At 44.1% G+C, this 18131-nt stretch overlaps 1 protein-coding gene across 1 annotated transcript in view; it reads left to right on the top strand.

The window, feature by feature from the left end:
- Positions 1 to 11986, top strand: part of Qrsl1 (glutaminyl-tRNA amidotransferase subunit QRSL1) — a 68496-nt gene extending 56510 nt beyond the window's left edge. The window contains exon 11 of the mRNA XM_045154903.1: positions 11392 to 11986. Within this exon, the coding sequence (XP_045010838.1) occupies positions 11392 to 11591 (200 nt within the window). The 3' untranslated portion in view covers positions 11592 to 11986. The remainder of the gene's footprint in view (positions 1 to 11391) is intronic.
- Positions 11987 to 18131: the final 6145 nt, after the last annotated feature.

Raw genomic sequence — 18131 nt, 5'->3', positions numbered from 1 at the left:
GGGCAGATTCCTCCTCTGCCCCATCCTCTTTCCTTGCCTCTCTTCCCTCCCACAGGTCACCCTCTGTGTGCCAGTCTCTGTCTCTGGGTCTGCTTGCTGAGGACCCAGCACGGGGCAATCTGTCTGCTTTCAGAAATGGGCTTCCCTCATCTGATAAAAGTCCTGTTCCCACTGGGGCTGGTGGATTTTCCAGCTCTGGAATCCCCTCCTCCAGAGGTGTCTGTCTTCTCTGGTTTCTTTACTTCTTACTTTGAAATAAACTTTATTCATTCAAACCCTTTCCTGCCTTTTAATTCTTTAATCAACAAGAGAAAACAAACCCAACATCCCTAGAAGGTATTACCTTGATTGAAAGTTCAAGGTCATCCTCAGCTAATACTGAATTTGAGCCTAACCTGGGCTACATGAGACCCTGTCTCCAAAAACAGCATGAGTTTAGGGCCACCCTGAGACTACATAGTTAATTCCAGGTCAGCCTGAACTAGAGTGAGTCCCTACCTCAAAAAACCAAAACAAACAAACAAACAAAACCAGTGCTAGGCGTGGTGGCACATATCTTTAGTCCCAGCACTCAGGAAGCAGTGGTAAGAGGATCACTGCGAATTCAAGGCCTTTGGGAGACTACAGAGTTGAGTTTCAGGTCACCCTGAGCTAGAGCTACACCCTACCTCGAAAAACAAGAACAAAACAAACAAAAAAAGAGGCTGGAGAGATGGTTCAGCAGTTAAGGCACTTGCCTGCAAAGCCTAACAAGATGAGTTTGATTCCCCTGTGCCCATGTAAAGCCAGATACACAAAGTGGCGCAGGCATCTGGGGTTTGTTTGCGAATCCCTCAACTTGCATTCCTATTCTCTCTGTCTCTCTTCTGTCTCTGGTCACAAATGAATAAATATTTTAAAACAAAGCCAAAACAACCCAGCAACAACATCACAAAGGTAAAAAGAGGGTTTGGGACTATCGCTCAGCGGTACAGCACTTGCCTAGCATGTATAAGGCCCTAGTTTCAAATGCCAATACTGAGAAAGGAAAGCAATAGAAAGGAAGGTTACTAATCTCTCAAACTGGGCTGATTTCTGGTCAGGGCTTTGTTGATGAAGGAGATCAGCCTAACAACAGCATATGGGCATCTGAATTGAGATGCCTACAGAGTTGAGCTGCTAGAACTGGTCCTCTCTGAAGGGTTAATGAAGCAGTTGGGGCAAGCTGGCCCTGATGAAGGCTTGGGAGCAGGGAAAATTTTCTTTTTACTGTAAATATTTCCCCAGGCCTTGGGCCTGCTAAAGAACATCTGTTACACAAGAAATCACTGTCCTAAGACCACTAAAACAAGCCCATAACCTAAAGAAAGCCAAGTTTGACCTTAGATCTATGCAGACCACCAAGAAAAACAAGTCAGCAAGGGAGATGGCCTTGTTTCTATTTCGCCTCCTCTGGCCCACATTTTGCTGACATTTTCCCCTCCCTGATCCTATAAAGACCCAGTTCAGCGGTATCTGAAGCACTGCAGCCTCCAGCCTGGGACAGAGGTTTTTTTCAGGACTTCTGTGGTCTTTAATAAAGAGCAGTCTATTACCATAGAGGTTTGGTTTCATTTTTATTTCACTTCGCCCCAGTTGGTTCTGGTCAGCCTGAACTAGAGTGAGTCCCTACCAGCACTTCCCTTTCCCCATTCAGGCTAGCGCTGTCTTCTCAAAGCCAAACAGAGGGCGTCCTTGCTACAAAACTACCTATTCCCCTAAGATGGGTCCTGGAGTGCAGCAGTAAGGTGTGTTTGGGGGCAGATCTTCGAATTCTAGCAGAATGCATTCTGGCTGTTTGGTGTTTTCTCTCTATTTGGGTCAATGAAAGGGATCCAGCTCCTTCCACCATTGATGGAACTTGCCCCGGATCCGCCAGCTTGAACGAAACCTATTCCTCCCATAAACTGTTTGGATGTTCGTCCCAGCAACTTAGAGAAGACTACATCAGGCCTGAATCTCCTGTCTCGGCTGCTAGATCAGTCCATGGGTTAAAGTCAGGAGGGACCCGACCCAAGGGAGCTGCAGATACTCGCAGCCCCCAGGGGAGAAGAGTACACAAAAAGGTTCTCTGAGCACAATTGAAGAGGGGATTGTCGTTTATTGGGACCAGTATCAGGGAATACAGGCTTCAGCATCCAAGCCAAGCTTACACCCAGGAGTTGGTGTGTGAACAGCTTCTTGGGATAGCACCGAGAAGCCAGGGAAGAGGGATGGTCCACACGAAAGTGAGGGCAGGAGATTCCAAAGCTCAGAGAAGTGGGCGAGCTGGAGTGGACGCACGATGTCAAGTGTGGTTCCCTGAGAGGATCCAGAGTACGCACCATTCACCAAAGCAACGAGGAATGTGCTGGCTAGAGGGGCGCCTCCGGCTCTAAGCATTCAGTGGTAGCTTCTCTCTGCAGGCCATGAAGAACTAACCCATCCACAGAAGTGAAGAACAAGGCATTTCCTCTCCACCACCACACCTCCACCACTGCCCCCAGGAGAGGCCACATCAGCATGCACCCATCTGAGCCAAGCAGATGCAACTGCTGGAGTGGGTGGTGGGGGGGGGAGCAAAGGCCCCCATGCAGAGAGGGATAGAGATCAGAGATCGAATGTGATGTTCTTTCAGTCCCTGCCCGGTCAGGGACCATCTATTTATTTTCTTTTCCGGCATAATAAACTGTTTCTCTGGCTGCCACCCATGGGAGACTGACATTTAGAAACCAAGATCTAGGAAGGGAAATGTTCTTTATAACTTGTGTGACACTTCCTTCAGCTCCCTTGTTTAGTGTCTCTCTTTTCTCCAAGTTTCTTCTTCCTTCTAGTTTCTCCTCCCTTCTAGTTTCTTTTTTTTTCTCTTTTTCATACTAAAGACTTTGTCCAAACACTTTGCTTCACTGCCTGTCTGTTGTATTAAGCTTTAGGGGGTTCTGTGTGTGTCGTGGGCAGAGGTACTGCATTTGAATAACAGGAGACCTTGTGACTTTCCGCGGCTTGCTCAAGTTTGGGCTTTCCTTCCTCCCTTCCTCTATGTCTTTCTCCTCACTTGCTTTCTTTTGTCCCAGAGTTCTCTACCACTCTCTCTCTCTCCTACCACCTGGCCATCCTAACCCCGGGACTGCGGGACTGCCTCCTGGTAAGGTAAGTGAGGACACCTCTGGGCCGAGAGGAGGTAAGGCCTCCTCCCATAGAACCCTCTCCCTTGGGCTGAAGAGATGGCTTAGGGGTCAAACGCTCGCCTGTGAAGCCTAAGGACCCTGGTTTGAGGCTCGATTCCCCAGAGCCCACGTTAGCCAGATGCACAAGGGGGCCCACGCATCTGGAGTTGGTTTGCAGTGGCTGGAAGCCCTGGCACGCCCATTCTCTCTCGGTCTCATTCTCTGCCTCTTTCTCTGTCTGTCGCTCTCAAATAAACAAATAAAAATAAACCAAAAAAAATTATATAATAAAGAACCCTCTCCCTGACCTTCATTCTTTCTTTTTAGCTCTCCTGCTACCTTCCTCGTTTTCTGCCCTCCTCTTGTTCATGTAGCCTTTTCTTTCTCTCTTCTCTCTTTTCCTCCCCCTATCCCTACACCACTTCTCCCTCTTCCCCATTACAATAAAGTCTTAGATCCAAGAAAGTGCCTTGGTCATCCATTGTAAACCCTCAAACCCAACACTTTCTTTCCCTCCCTGCCTCCTTCTCTCCCTTCCTTCCTTCCTTTCTTTCTGTCTTTCTTCCTCCCTCTCTTCTTCCCTTCCACCCTTCTTTCCTTCCTTCTCTCCTACCAGAAAAATCCTCCAATCACTTGCAAGGAAAGCATGCATGTGGGTGGTCATGTGTTTAGAGTTCAGTTCAGCAAGAAGCAAGGATCCCTCTCTACATAAGAGCTTCACATAATCCACTGTGCATGGAACATGTACCCTCAACTATCCCAGCAAGCCAGGACTCCTCAGCATCTCCAGAGAACAACTTTCTAACAGAGGGGATGTAGTGGACTCCTATTTCCTGCCTGGTCTTTCTAGTTCTGGAGTTTTTTCTGGGGTTTGGCCAGAATAGGTTTGTTTGTGGGCTTTCCCTAGGGATGCATTAAGATCTTTAAATTAGCGCCTCTCAGCCAGGGGTAATTTGACATTCCCAGGGAACACTTGGCATTTTTGGTTGTCAAACTGGGAAAGGGGGACTACCAGTATTTTATTTAGTGTGTACAGGCTAATATCCTATAATGGCGGCGCGGGACAGTCAACTATAGCAAAAAATAAAATAAAATAAAGTTCCCAAATGTTGATGGTAGCAAGATTAAGAAACTTTGTCCTAAAATTTTTTGGTGCAAGCACTTTTAGCTCCCAGGGTTTTGATGGTACCTTATGTTTTCCTCCTGGTCTTTTTTTTTTTTTTTTTTTTTTTTTTTTTTTTTTTTTTTTCGCGGTAGGGTCTTGTACTAGTCCAGGCTGACCTGGAATTCACTATGTAGTCTCAGGGTGGCCTCAAACTCATGGCGATCCTCCTACCTCTGCCTCTTCCGAGTGCTGGGATTAGAGGCATGCACCACTATGCCCGGCTCCTCCTAGTCTTTTTGTTTTCATAGTTTTAGTCCTTTCCAAAGTACTTTGCTATCATTGAAACATTCTTTCTGAAGGAAATAAGACAAATGTAATTCTTTTTTTAAAAATATATTTATTTATTTATTTGAGAGAGAGAATGAAGAAGCAGATAGAAGCCCAGTGTGGTGGCACATGCCTTTAATCCCAGCACTTGGAAGGTGGAGGTAGGAGGATCGCTGTGACTTTGAGGCCACCCTGAGACTGCATAGTGAGTTCCAGGGAGTCCCTCCTTCAACAAAAAAAAGGGTCAGGGGCTGGAGAGATGGCTTAGCGGTTAAGCGCTTGCCTGTGAAGCCTAAGAACCCCGGTTCGAGGCTCGGTTCCCCAGGTCCCACGTTAGCCAGATACACAAGGGGGCGCACGTGTCTGGAGTTCGTTTGCAGTGGCTGGAAGCCCTGGCGCGCCCATTCTCTCCCTCTCCCTCTGTCTGTCTTTCTCTCTGTGTCTGTTGCTCTCAAATAAATAAATAAAAAATGAACAAAAAATATTTAAAAAAAAAAAAAGGGTCAGGCATGGTGGCACACGCCTTTAATCCCAACACTTGGGAGATGAAGGTAGGATAATCTCCATGAGTTGGAAGCTACCCTGAGACTACACAGTGAATTCCAGGTCAGCCTGGGCTAGAGTGAAACCGTAACTCAGAAAACCAAAAAAAAGAAGAGAAAAGAGGAGGAGGAAGAAGAAGAAGAAGGTGAAGAAGAAGAGGAAGCAGATATAGAGAGAAGGGGTGTACCATGGCCTCTAGCCACTGTGAACAAACCCCATATGCACGAGCCACCTTGTACATCTGGCTTACATGGGTACTGCTGAATCAAACCTGGGTCCTTAGACTTTGCAGGTAAGCACCTTAGCTGCTGAGCCATCTTTCTCCAGTCCCAAACATATTTCTTAAATTTTTTAAAAGTTTTATTCTTGTTTATTTATTAGAGAGAGAAAGAGGGAGAGAGAGAGAATGGGCATGCCAGGGCCTCTAGCCAGTGCATACACCACCATGTGCATATGGCTTATGTGGTAGCTGGAGAATTGAATGTGGGTCCATAGACTTCTCAAGCAGGCACCTAACCACTAAGCAATCTTTCCAGCCCCCAAACATAATTCTTTATTTGATACATATAACCAGAACTCAGGAGATGACATTTGGATCTTTTATTTATTTTTTTTTTTTGAGGTAGGGTCTCACTCTAGCCCAGGCTGACCTGGAACTCACTCTGTAGTCCCAGGCTGGCCTCAAACTCGCCACAGTCCTCTACCTCTGCCTCCCAAATGCTGAAATTAAAGGCATGTGCCACCACACCCAGCTGATATTTATATTTATAGTTGTTTAAAATGTTTTAATTTCCACTAACTCTAGTATTTAAGAAATTAAATACTAAAGAGAAATGCGTACTTCCAAGAAAAATGTGTTAACCAAAGAATGAAACAGGACACATACAGCATCAGCTATAAGTAGATTATGCCTTTTGTAACATTGTATACAATTATTCTAAAGCTAAGCAGGTTTGTTGTTGTTTTGAGGTAGGGTCTTGCTGTAACCCAGGCTGACCTGGAATTCACTATGGAGTCTCAGGGTGGCCTTAAACTCATGGCGATCCTCCTACCTCTGCCTCCTGAATGCTGGGATTAAAGGTGTGCGCCACCATACCTGGTGCTAAGCAGGTTTTTTTTTTTTTTTTTCCTTAATGTTTTTGTTTATTTTTATTTATTTATTTGAGAGTGGCAGAGAGAGAGAGATAAAGAGGCAGATAGGGAGAGAGAGAATGGGTACGCCAGGGCCTCCAGCCACTGCAAATGAACTCCAGATGCATGTGCCCCCTTGTGCATCTGGCTAACATGGGTCCTGGGGAATTGAGCCTCAAAACGGGGTCCTTAGGCTTCACAGGCAAGTGCTTAACCACTAAGCAATCTCTCCAGCCCAACTAAGCAGGTTTTTAAATTAAACACACATAAAATAAAAGCAGCAGACAGTAATGACTCCAGTTGAAATGTGAACCTATTTACCAGTCTTCGTAGGTGACCAGAATTTTTGGATAGGACTTTTGGCAACCTTCACTGTAGATTCTGCACACAGTTTAAATTTACCATGCTTTTGGGCTGTGGATATAGGCTCGTGGCTGAACACTTGCTAACAAGTGCAGGACCTTGGATTCCATCCCCAACACTTCTAACAAACAAACCAACCCATCTCTTCCGTCCCATTTTTCTAAGCGTTCTCAGCATTTCTCATTGACTTCTCTGGTCAGTGAAGTCTGTTTAGCTGACACTGAATTAAAAGAATTTTCTGCTTGTGCTCTGTATCTTAAGATGGAAACCAATCAACCGTCAATAAAAAGGTTGGGGTGAGCTGGAGAAATGGCTTAGTGGTTAAGCATTGCCTGAGAAGCCTAAGGACTCACATCCGACTCTCTAGGTCCCACATAAGCCAGATGCAGTTATGCAAGTTCTCAATGTCACACATGCACACAGGGGTCGCACACATCTGGAGTGTAATTACAGTAGCTGGACGCCCTAGCACCCTAATTCTCTCTCTCTTTCTCTCTCAATCCCCTCTGGGGGGGAAAAAAAGATTAAAAAATTAGCATACCAAGTAGTTTCATAATGGCACTTTTATATGTTCTTTTTCTTTTTTTCTTTTTTCCCCAAGGTAGGATCTCACTCTAGCCCAGGCTTAAATGGAATCCACTATGTAGTATCAGGCTGGCCTTGAATTCTCAGCGATCCTCCTAGCTCTGCCTCCTGAGTGCCACCTTCTCTCTCCATCTCTCCTTCCTCTTGTACCCTTTGTTTCCCAACAGTCCCCTTTCCACTATTACCCTCCTCTTACCACTCACTGAAAACTTTTCCCCTCTCCTGGTCCCCTTTCTACTTTTATGATCTACATCCACATCACTTATACACATATGGAAAAAGTAGAAGCTAGGATTTGCATATGAGAAAGAACATGTGGCATTTGCTTTCCTAAGTCTGAGATATTTTCTAGATCTATCCATTTTCCTGTAAGTGTTCTAATTTCACTCTCCCATTATGTTTATGTACCATATTTTCATTATCTATTCATCTCCTGGTAGGCATATAAGCTGATTCCATTTCCTTACTATTATGAATAGAACAACAATAAAAAGGATGCCTAAGTGTCTCTAGGAGTATCTATATGCCCAGGAGTAGTACAGCTGAGTCTTACGATAGTTTTCCGTATTTTCACTCTTTTGAGTGATTTCCACAGTGGCTATACCAGTTTACACTCTCATCAACAGAGAGTCAGGGCTCTTCTATTTTCACATCCTAGCCAGCACTCATCATTTGTTTTCTTTTTAAATATTTTATTTATTTATTTGCATGCAGAGAGATACAGGGACAGCGGGAAAGAATGGGCACTCCAGCGTCTCTAGCCACTACAAAGGAACTTCAGATGCATGTCACTTTGTACATCTGGCTTACATGGGGACAGGGGAATCAAACCCAGGTCATTAGGCTTTGCAGGCAAGCGCCTTAACTACTGAGCCATCTCTCCAGCCTGTCACTTATTTTCTTAAGGATATCCTTCTGAATGGAGATGGAATCTCAAAGGAGTTTAAATTTGCATTTTTAAATTTTAATTATTTATTTATAAGGAGAGAGAGAGAATGGGCATGCCAGGCCCTCTAGCCACTGCAAACGAACTCCAGATGCATGTGACCCTTGTGCATCTGGCTTATGTGGGTCCTGGAGAATCGAACCTGGGTCCTTTGGCTTCACAGGCAAAAGTACTAAGACATCTCTCCTGCCCCCTAGATTTGCATGTTTTGATGGCTAAGAGTGTTCTGGGAAGGGATTATAATCAGGGTCCATTGTGTACATACAGGATGTTAAAAAAAAAAGTAAAATAGAAAAAAATACCCACCATTATACATTACCAGGTGTGATGGCTCACTCCATCAATCCCAGCACTTAGGAGGCTAAGTAGGAGGATCACTGTGAGTTTCAGGTCAGCCTGGGCTAGAGTAAGACAGACCTTGCTTTGCAGAGAAAACTAATTGGAATTTATATTCACTTTGAAGTTAAAAAAATTCTTTAAAATTTTTCTTAAAAACATTATTCATCATGACCAAATCAGTGTCCTGCAGCCAAATGATGTATCTTCAGCAATAGGCTTTTACTAGATGTGTGATGTCCTTAATGTATTCTTTTTTTTTTTTTTTTTTTTTTTTTGAGGTAGGGTCTCATTCTAGCCAAGGCTGACCTGGAATTCACTATGTAGTCTCAGGGTGGCCTCGAACTCAAGGCAATCCTCCTACCTCTGCCTTCTGAGTGCTGGGATTAAAGGCGTGTACCACCGCGCCCGGCTTCCTTAATGTGTTCTTGAATTCAGGTTGTGAGTGTTATATTGAGAATGTTTGTGCCTGTGTCATCAAGGGGACTGGTCTGCAGTTTTCTTTCCTTCTTTCCTTTCTTCCTTCTTTCCTTCCTTCCTTCCTTTCTTTCCTTCCTTCCTTCTTTCTCTTCCTGAGGTAGTCATCTCACTCTAGCCCAGGCTGACCTGAAATTCACTATGTATTCTCAGGGTGGCCTCAAACTCATGGTGCTCGATCCTCCTACCTCTGCCTCCCTAGTGCTGGGATTAAAGGTGTGCACCACCACGCCTGGCTTAGTTTTTCACTTTTGGCACTTGGTATATATCATTCTGTGTTGACAAGCACTCTGATGTGATCTTGCTGTTTCTGCTTTGTGTGAATTGGCCTTTTCCCTTACAGCTTTTAGTATTGTTTCTTTGTATTTTTTACATCTGGAATACAATGTGTCATGAAGTTTTTCTCTGTTCATGTCTATTCGGGGTTCAAAATACCTTCTGTAAAGTGGGTGTAGTGGGCCACACTTTTAATAGCACACTTAGGAGAGGCTAAGGCAGGAGGATCACTGGAAGTTTCAGGCCAACTTGGGCTACAGAGTGAGTCCAAGTCAATTTAAGCTACAGAGTGAGACCTTGTCACTAAAATAAAATAAAATAAAATAAAATAAAATAAAATAAAATAAAATAAAATAAAATAAAATAAAACCATATACACAAAAGACAACCCAAACAACAAAACAAACAAACAAATCACGTTTTGCATTTGTTGGTCCATTTCTTTCTCTAGGCTTGGGAGATTCTAGGCCCTAACTTCACTGAACCATCTAAGACTTTATCTAAGACATTATCTAAGACTTTGGACTTTTTTTTTTTGAAAGATTTTATTTTATTTTTTATTAGAGACAGAGAAAGGGGAGAGAGAGTGAGAATGGGCACACCAGGGCCTCCACCCACTGCAGACAAACCAGGGTCCTTAGGCTTCGCAGGCATGTGCCTTAACAGCTAACCCATCTCTCCAGCCCAGCCTTCATACTTTTATCTCAGCTTCTTCTACTCATGGATTCTTACATGTGGTCTCTTAAACATACCTGACTTCTTGGACATCCTGATCATGTTCGTTAGTTTTTTTCTTTATATGTGTCTAATGTTTTGTCTATGTCTTGTCTTCCATCCCTAACATTCAGTCTGCTTGGTCTTGCCTGTTGGTAATGAAGTGAGAGCCAGGGAGAGAGAGAGTTCATACTGCTGGAATCTCATGTAGGGAGCTGATTTCAAGGTGCCCAGTGAAGAAAGTGGAACACAGCAAACTGTGGATACAGAACCAGAAAAGGGGGCTCAGGAATATGAAGTTGAGACTTCTTCAGTGCCAATCATTTCCTTACCCTGCCATTGCCTGGAGGAGGAAATGACCCGGAACACCGGAAGAGCACAGCAGAACTTGGAACGTGGCACAGTATCTGCTGAGAGTTTCAGACCCTAAGTAGCACAGACTATAACATTTTCTCTACTACTTTTGTCTTTTTAAGAATATTTTTATTTGGGCTGGAGAGATGGCTTAGCCTTGCCTGCAAAGCCTAAGGACCCAGGTTCGAATCTCCAGGTCCCACATAAGCCAGATGAACATGGTGGCACATGCATCTGGAGTTCGTCTGCAGTGGCTGGAGACCCTTCCTCGCCCATTCTCTCCCTCCTTCCCTCTCTCTCTCTCTCTCTTTCTCTCTCTGTCTTTTTCTCTGTCTCAAATAAATAATAAATAAATAAAAATATTTTTATTTATTTGAGGTGGGAGAAGGGGCAGATAGAGAGAATGAGCAGGCGCTCACCAGGGCCTCCAGCCACTGCAAAGGAACTGTTGCAGTCAGGTTCGCATTGCTGTTAGAAATCACCCAACCGAGAGAAGTTTCTGGGAAAAAGAGATTTATTTTGGCTTACAGGCTCAAGGGGAAGCTCCACGATGGCAGGGGAAAATGGTGGCATGAGCAGAGGGTGGACATCACCTCCTGGCCAACATAAGGTGGACCACAGCAACAGGAGGGTGTGCCCAAACACTGGCAAGGGTAAACTGGCCATAATACCCATAAGCCCGCCCCCAACAATACACTCCCTCCAGGAGGCATTAATTCCCAAATATCCATCAGCTGGGGAGCTAGCATCCACAACACCTAAGTTTATGGGGGACACCTGAATCAAACCACCACAGGAACTCCAGATGCATGCGCCACTTTGTGTGTGCATCTGGCTTTACCTGGGTACTGGGGAATTGAACCTGGCCCATCAGGTTTTGCAAACTATCTTTGACCATTCAGCCATCTTTCCCGCTCCTTCTGCTGCTTTTCATACCTCTGACCAATATACTTTCCTTCTCATTATTACTTTACCCTCTCTTTCTCCCGCTCTCATTCCCTCCTCGCCTCACTACTTAATATCGCCACTCTAAGCCTTAAGAAAACTATAAAGTACATTTTCCTCCACAGATCTGGACCGTAGTGATGCCGTCTCTGCACCGCGCAGGAACCCAACGGAGTGCGCAAGGAGTGCGCAAATGTCTTTTCCCGCAGCTGGCGCGGGGACTGCCGTGGCCCATTACGCTGGTTGTTGGTTACCACAGCGAGCTCCTCCGCCTCCGCCCAGCCCAGATCCAAGCCCAAATAACACACGAGTAAGACGCACATAAAATAAAACAAGCAAACCAGAACATCAGGAAGGGGGAAAAAGAGAACCCGTGGGCATCTGCATCCCAACCGATGTGCAGACCACAACAGAGGAAGCCAACAAACACGGACAGTGCTCCGTGCGTCACCCTTCGAAGGTGGCCGCTTCTCGGTCCTGGGAAACAAAGACAAAGAGACAGCTGAAGTGCCACCTTTGAAAAAGGATCAGTATCTACAAAGAGGATTTAAATGAGCACATGAAGGAAGTAAGGAAGCCAATTAGTGACCTGGGGGGGGGGGGGGAATCACAAAATCAACTCAGGACCTAAGTGAAAGTTACCATAGTGGAAGTGGATGACATAATCAGCAATTTGGAGGAAAAATATAAAAACATGCACGAACTAGCTGGGCGTGGTGGCACACATCTTTAATCCCAGCACTTGGTGGGAGGCTAGGTAGGAGGATCGCCTTGAGTTCAAGGCCACCCTGAGACTACATAGTGAATTCCAGGTCAGCCTGGGCTAGAAGTGAGACCCTACCTCGAAAAGCTGGGAAAACAAACAAACAAAACAGCAAGGAAATTGATGCTGAAAAGAACTAAGCAGAAATTCTAAATTAAAAACCACAGTAGAAAGCACCAACAGTCCACTCCTTTCCCAGAGAGAACCCAGCCTGTTCTAAAAGCTCCATGTAACAACAGTAAGTTCATGATGGACACACGTATCACGTTTCGGCTGGGAAGATGGCTCAGCACTTAAAGGCACTTGTTTGCAATGCCTGCCTGCCCATGGTTCAATGCCCCAGCACCTACATCAATCTAGATGCACAAAGTGGAGCATGGGTCTGGAGTTCATTTTTAGTGCCAAAAGACCCTGGTGCACCCATAGTATCTCTCTTGTATATATGAAATATGTTTTAAAAGTATCAAATTTATGTGAAATTCTTCACATTAATAAACCCTAATTTACTTAAATAGAATCAAGACTTTTTTTTTCTAGTTTTTCAAGGTAGGGTTTCACTCTAGTTCAAGCTGAGCTGGAATTCACTATGTAGTCTCAGGGTGGCCTCGAACTCACGGTGATCCTCCTCCATCTGCCTCCCTAGTGCTGGAAATAAAGGCATGTGCCACCACGCCTAGCCCAAGGCTATTTTTCAAGTCTAGTTAGAAATTGTTCTAGATGAGAACTGTATGTAGGCTAGTGGTAGTGTGTGTTTAGCATTGTGTGAGGCTCTGGGATCAGTCTCCAGCAAAGGAAGGAAGGGAGGGAGAAAGGGAAGAAAGAAGGAAGGAAATGAATGAATTGTTCTGAGATATAAAACAGCTTTAAACCCAACATGGCTCAGGGAAATTTTGCAGAAGAGGGGGCGGAAAGAATGTCAGAGCCACATGTTGGGTCAGGATATGCAGAGACATTTATCGTACCAATAACTGTGGGCTAACTCCACAAGGCATGACCCATACACCTCAACAAGGAGGGGCCAATGGGGAGGGGGTAGGTCATGGATGAGCCTAATAATGGTACCAAACTGCCTGTATTTGCTGAATAGAAAACTAATAAAAAAAAATTAAATAAAAAAACCAGCTTTAACAACATGAAGTTTTATCACTGTTACCTTTCCAATGGACTTTGGAAAATTAAAACATTCTTTTAAAATATATTTATTTATTTGAGATACACAGAGAGGGAGAGAAAGAGAGAGAGAGAGAAAGAGAGAGAGAGAAACAATTGGGTGCTCCAGGGCCTCCTGCTACTGCAAACAAAATCCAGACACGTGAGCCACTTTTTACATCGGGCTTTACATGGATACTGAGAAATAGATCCCTGGGCTATCAGGCTCTGCAAGCAAGTTGCCTTTAACCACTACAATCTCTCCAGCCCAATGTATTCTTTATGAAGGAAGAAAAATGAAATTAAGCTAAAGAATCAGCCACTGTACAATGATTTTGCATACCTCCACAAAGTAGGCTTGGTGAGTTGTTTTAAAAATTAATTTATTTTATATTTTAAGTTTTGTGGACGACATCCATACGTACAGACAATACCATGATCGCAATCATCTCCTATTACCTTCTCCTTCCCACCTCCCAGGCCCTCCTCCACTGAATCCCTCTTTCCAACTGGTCTCTCTTCTATGTTGATGTCATCATTTTCCCCTCCTGTCATGCAGGTCTTGTGTAGGTAGCATCAACCACTGTGAGGTCATGACCATGAGGTCACTTTGTGTCTGGAAGACAGTATTGCAAAGCACTGCTTCCCTTTTGTCTCTTAGGTTCTTCCTGCTGCCTCTTCCACAATGGTCACTGAGCCTCCGGAGGATGTGATAGAGATGTCTCACTTGGTGTTGAACACTCCACTGTCACTTCTCAGAACTTTGCTGAGTTTTGAGTTTTCCCAGTGGTCACCACCATCTGAAAACAGAATCTTCTCTAACCAAAAGTGAGAGTAGCACTGATATATTGGCATAAACATAAATATTTAAAGGACAATTTGGTGGGCATAATATATCCATTTAGCAAAAAATAAATAAATAAATAAAAAATAGTAGCTTCCTCCACTTAGGGTTATGACCATAGGCTTTAAGAAAAATTTCCTGCTTGCTTGCTTACCTGCCCACTTTCTTCCTTCCATCCTTCCTTCCTTCCTTTCTCTTTCTTTCTTTCTTTCCTGTGCGGGGGGGGTGGGGGTGGGGAAGGGGAGGGAATGGGCATGCCAGAGCCTCTAGCCACTGTAAACAAGCTCCAGATGGGCATGCCACCTTGTGCAGCTAGCTTACATGGGCTCTGGGGAATTGAACCTGGGTCGTTAGGCTTCGCAGGCAAATGCCTTAACTGCTAAGCCATCTCTCCAGTCCAACCATAGGCTTTAAAAAAAATATTTTATTTTTATTTATTTATTTGAGAGAGAGATACAGAAATAGGCAGGTAGAGAGAGAAAGAGAATGGGCACGCCAGGGCCTCCAGCTACTGCAAATGAATTCCAGATGCATGTGCCCCTTTGTGCATCTAGCTAACATGGGTCCTGAGGAGTTGAACCTGGGTCTTTTGGCTTTGTAGGCAAGTGCCTTAACCACTAAGCAATCTTTCCAACCCCAACCATAGGCTTTTAATTAGGTTTTCAGTACCAGGCAGGAATTCCTCCTGTGGAGCAGGCCCCAAGTCCAATCACAGAGCAGTTGGTTCCCCCATAATAGACATGTCACCATTGCACCAGTTGGTATATTTGGCCTAGCCATAAAATTTGCAGGCCTGGGCTGGAGAGATGGCTTAGCCGTTAAATGCTTGCCTGTGAAGCCTAAGGACCCCGGTTCGAGGCTCAACTCCCCAGGACCCACGTTAGCCAGATGTACAAGGGGGCGCAAGTGTCTGGAGTTCACTTGCAGTGGCTGGAGGCCCTGGCATGCCCATTCTCTCTCTGTCTGTCTGTCTGCCTCTTTCTCTCTCTGTCTGTTGCTCTCAAATAAATAAATAAACAAAATAAATTAAAAAAAATAATTTGCAGGCCCCACTTCTGGCTAACTCCATTGATGACTTTTCTCCCCCAGTAGGCTGCATAGCTCTTATGAGCATCCTGACAGCTTATCAACAGGGAGGAGGTTTCCAGCTCAGCTCCAGCTTGATTTCCCAGTCGCCTGAAGCCCAAGCATGTGGAGTCTTCAGCACTAGGGTCTTACCATTTAGTTCTTTTAGGCAAGCTCGGTGAGTTTTTATGGATTAAATGTATGAAATGAGATATTAGTTAAAATGAAGCTTTAGGGCTAAAGAGATGGCTCAGAAATTAAGGCATGTGCCTGCAAAGCCTAATTATCCAAATTCAATTCCCCAGTACCCATGTAAAGCCAGATGTACAAAGTGGTACATCCATCAGTTTGTTTGCAGCAGCTAGATGCCCTGGCATGCCCATTCTCTCTCTCTCTGCTTGCAAATACATAAATAAAAATATTTAATTTTTTTTGCTTATTTTTATTTATTTATTTGAGAGCAACAGACAGAAAGAGAAATAGGCAGATAGAGAGAGAATGGGCACGCCAGGGCCTCCAGCCACTGCAAACGAACTCCAGACGCAGGCACCCCCTTGTGCATCTGGCTAACGTGGGTCCTGGGGAATTGAGCCTCGAACCAGGGTCCTTAGGCCTGACAGGCAAGCACTTAACCACTAAGCCATCTCTCCAGCCCCATAAAAATATTTTTTTAAAAAATGGAGCTTCAATGAGTAATTTGTAAATGTGTCCTGTAAGATATTTTCTAATTTTAGTTTAAGCTTTCTTAAAAAGAAGAAAAACTGGGGCTGGAGAGATCTCTTGGTGGTTAAGGTGCTTGCTTGTAAAGCCTGATGGCCTGGGTTTAATTCTTCAGTGCCCACGTAAAGCCAGAAGTGGTGCATGTGTCAGGAGGCTCTGGCATTCCCATTCTCTCTCTCTCTGTCTGTCTACCTGCCTCTTTCTATCTCTCTCTCAAACAAATAAATGAAATAGTTATAAAAATAAAGGAAAACTTTCAGCCAACAAAGTTTTTTTTTAATATTTAATCAAAAATTGCTGGATATCTAGTTAAAAATCATACATGTACTGCCCTGACATTTTCCAATGTGTTCTTTCTTATCTATGAAAAGCCGTCATGATTCTCAAAAGCACACAAGAAATGCTTTGGTAAGTCAAACATGATAAACTTACATATTCAAAACATTAAATACTTGCTTCAGTTGCATGTATAATTCCATTTGCCATTATATGATGGCAAAATCATGCAGGCTGCCTGAAGAGAAAATGTAAGAGTCAGTCAGTACAGTGTTTATTATATAGTGGTCATGAAACTAAATTTTTTTTTTTTTTTTTTTTTTTTTTTTTTGGTTTTTTGAGGTAGGGTCTCACTCTGGTCCAGGCTGACCTGGAATTAACTCTGTCATCTCAGGGTGGCCTTGAACTCATGGCGATCCTCCTACCTCTGCCTCCCGAGTGCTGGGATTAAAGGCGTGCGCCACCACGCCCGGCGAAACTAAATTATTTTATTTTATTTTTTTTTTAATTTTTATTTATTTATTTGAGAGCAACAGACACAGAGAGAAAGACAGGTAGAGGGAGAGAGAGAGAATGGGCACGCCAGGGCTTCCAGCCTCTGCAAACGAACTCCAGACGCGTGCGCCCCCTTGTGCATCTGGCTAACGTGGGACCTGGGGAACCGAGCCTCGAACAGGGGTCCTTAGGCTTTACAGGCAAGCGCTTAACTGCTAAGCCATCTCTCCAGCCCTAAAATTATTTAAGAAGTTCTTGATGCAACAGTAAAGGCAAAAACATACCAGGTCATTTCTCACTGGTGCCTTTTCCCATTCTCATAAAGAAAGTAAGAAACTTGCACTTAAAATCATGGATACTGGCTAACATTCTATCTTTTCAAGCCAGGGAGACATTTCTTTCTTTTGGAGATATTAGAAAGTCTAGCCATGACCTGGAAATGAAATCTAGAGCATCCAAACTCCTGGCGGTGCAGACATGATGTCTCCCACAGCAACGCAGCACCGCCCCTTCCAAACCTCTCTCATCTGAGGCATAGAGTCCATTCATTTCTAATGTGCACGGTGATGGGCTAGCAAACTACTGAATAAATACAATGTGTCTATCCTGCCCACCGCTAGAGGAGCAGATGGAATATTAAAATAATCGAGTTAAATGTTCCCATCTTTGAAAAAAGTGAACTTTTCATTAAGTATACCAATCTCTTTGTAAAAAAAATTAGAATATGCAGATGAATTCAAAACCTTTTGTGATCTTAATAACCAGAAAAATGCAGACAATCTGTTTCTACAATGTTTATTCTTCTACAGCACTCTATAATCTTATGTACCTTGTGTTATATAATGTAGGGGAAAAAACTTTTGCCAAAACAGCATTCAATTCTGTCTCTTTACCCTACAGCCTTTTCGACTTTAATTCCAGAGGTCCTGACATGGGTATACTTCCACTGCACATATATATGAATAAAATGCTTAAAGAAAATTAGTGGTGGCTGAAGAGATGGCTTAGCAGTTAAGACACTTGCTTCCAAAGCTAAAGGACCTCGATTTGATTCCCCAGGACCCACATAAGCCAGATGCACAAGGTGGCATGTGCATCTGGAGTTCGTTTGCAGAGGCTGGAAGCCCTGACATGCCCATTCTTTCTCTCTCTCTCTCTCTCTCTCTTTTCCTGTTTCCCTCTTTCAAGTAAATAAACAAATAAAATCAGAGAGAGAGAGAGGAAAAACCAGTATGCTAGGGCCTCCAGCCACTGCAAAGGAACTCCAGATGCATGTGCTACTTTGTGCATCTGGCTTATGTATATCCTGGGGAATTGAACCTGGGTCCGTAAGCTTCGCAGGCAAGCGCCTAAATCACTAAGCCATCTCTCCAGCCCTCTTTATGACATTTTCTTTTTTTTTTTTTTAACTTTTTTTTTTTATTTATTTGTTTGAGAGCGACAGACACAGAGAGAAAGACAGATAGAGGAAGAGAGAGAGAATGGGCGCGCCAGGGCTTCCAGCCTCTGCAAACGAACTCCAGACGTGTGCGCCCCCTTGTGCATCTGGCTAA

The sequence above is a fragment of the Jaculus jaculus genome, chromosome 7, assembly GCF_020740685.1.
Source record: "Jaculus jaculus isolate mJacJac1 chromosome 7, mJacJac1.mat.Y.cur, whole genome shotgun sequence".
Classification (NCBI taxonomy): Eukaryota; Metazoa; Chordata; class Mammalia; order Rodentia; family Dipodidae; genus Jaculus; species Jaculus jaculus.
Note: the sequence above shows the minus strand (reverse complement) of the source record. Positions and strands in the feature narration are given on the sequence as shown.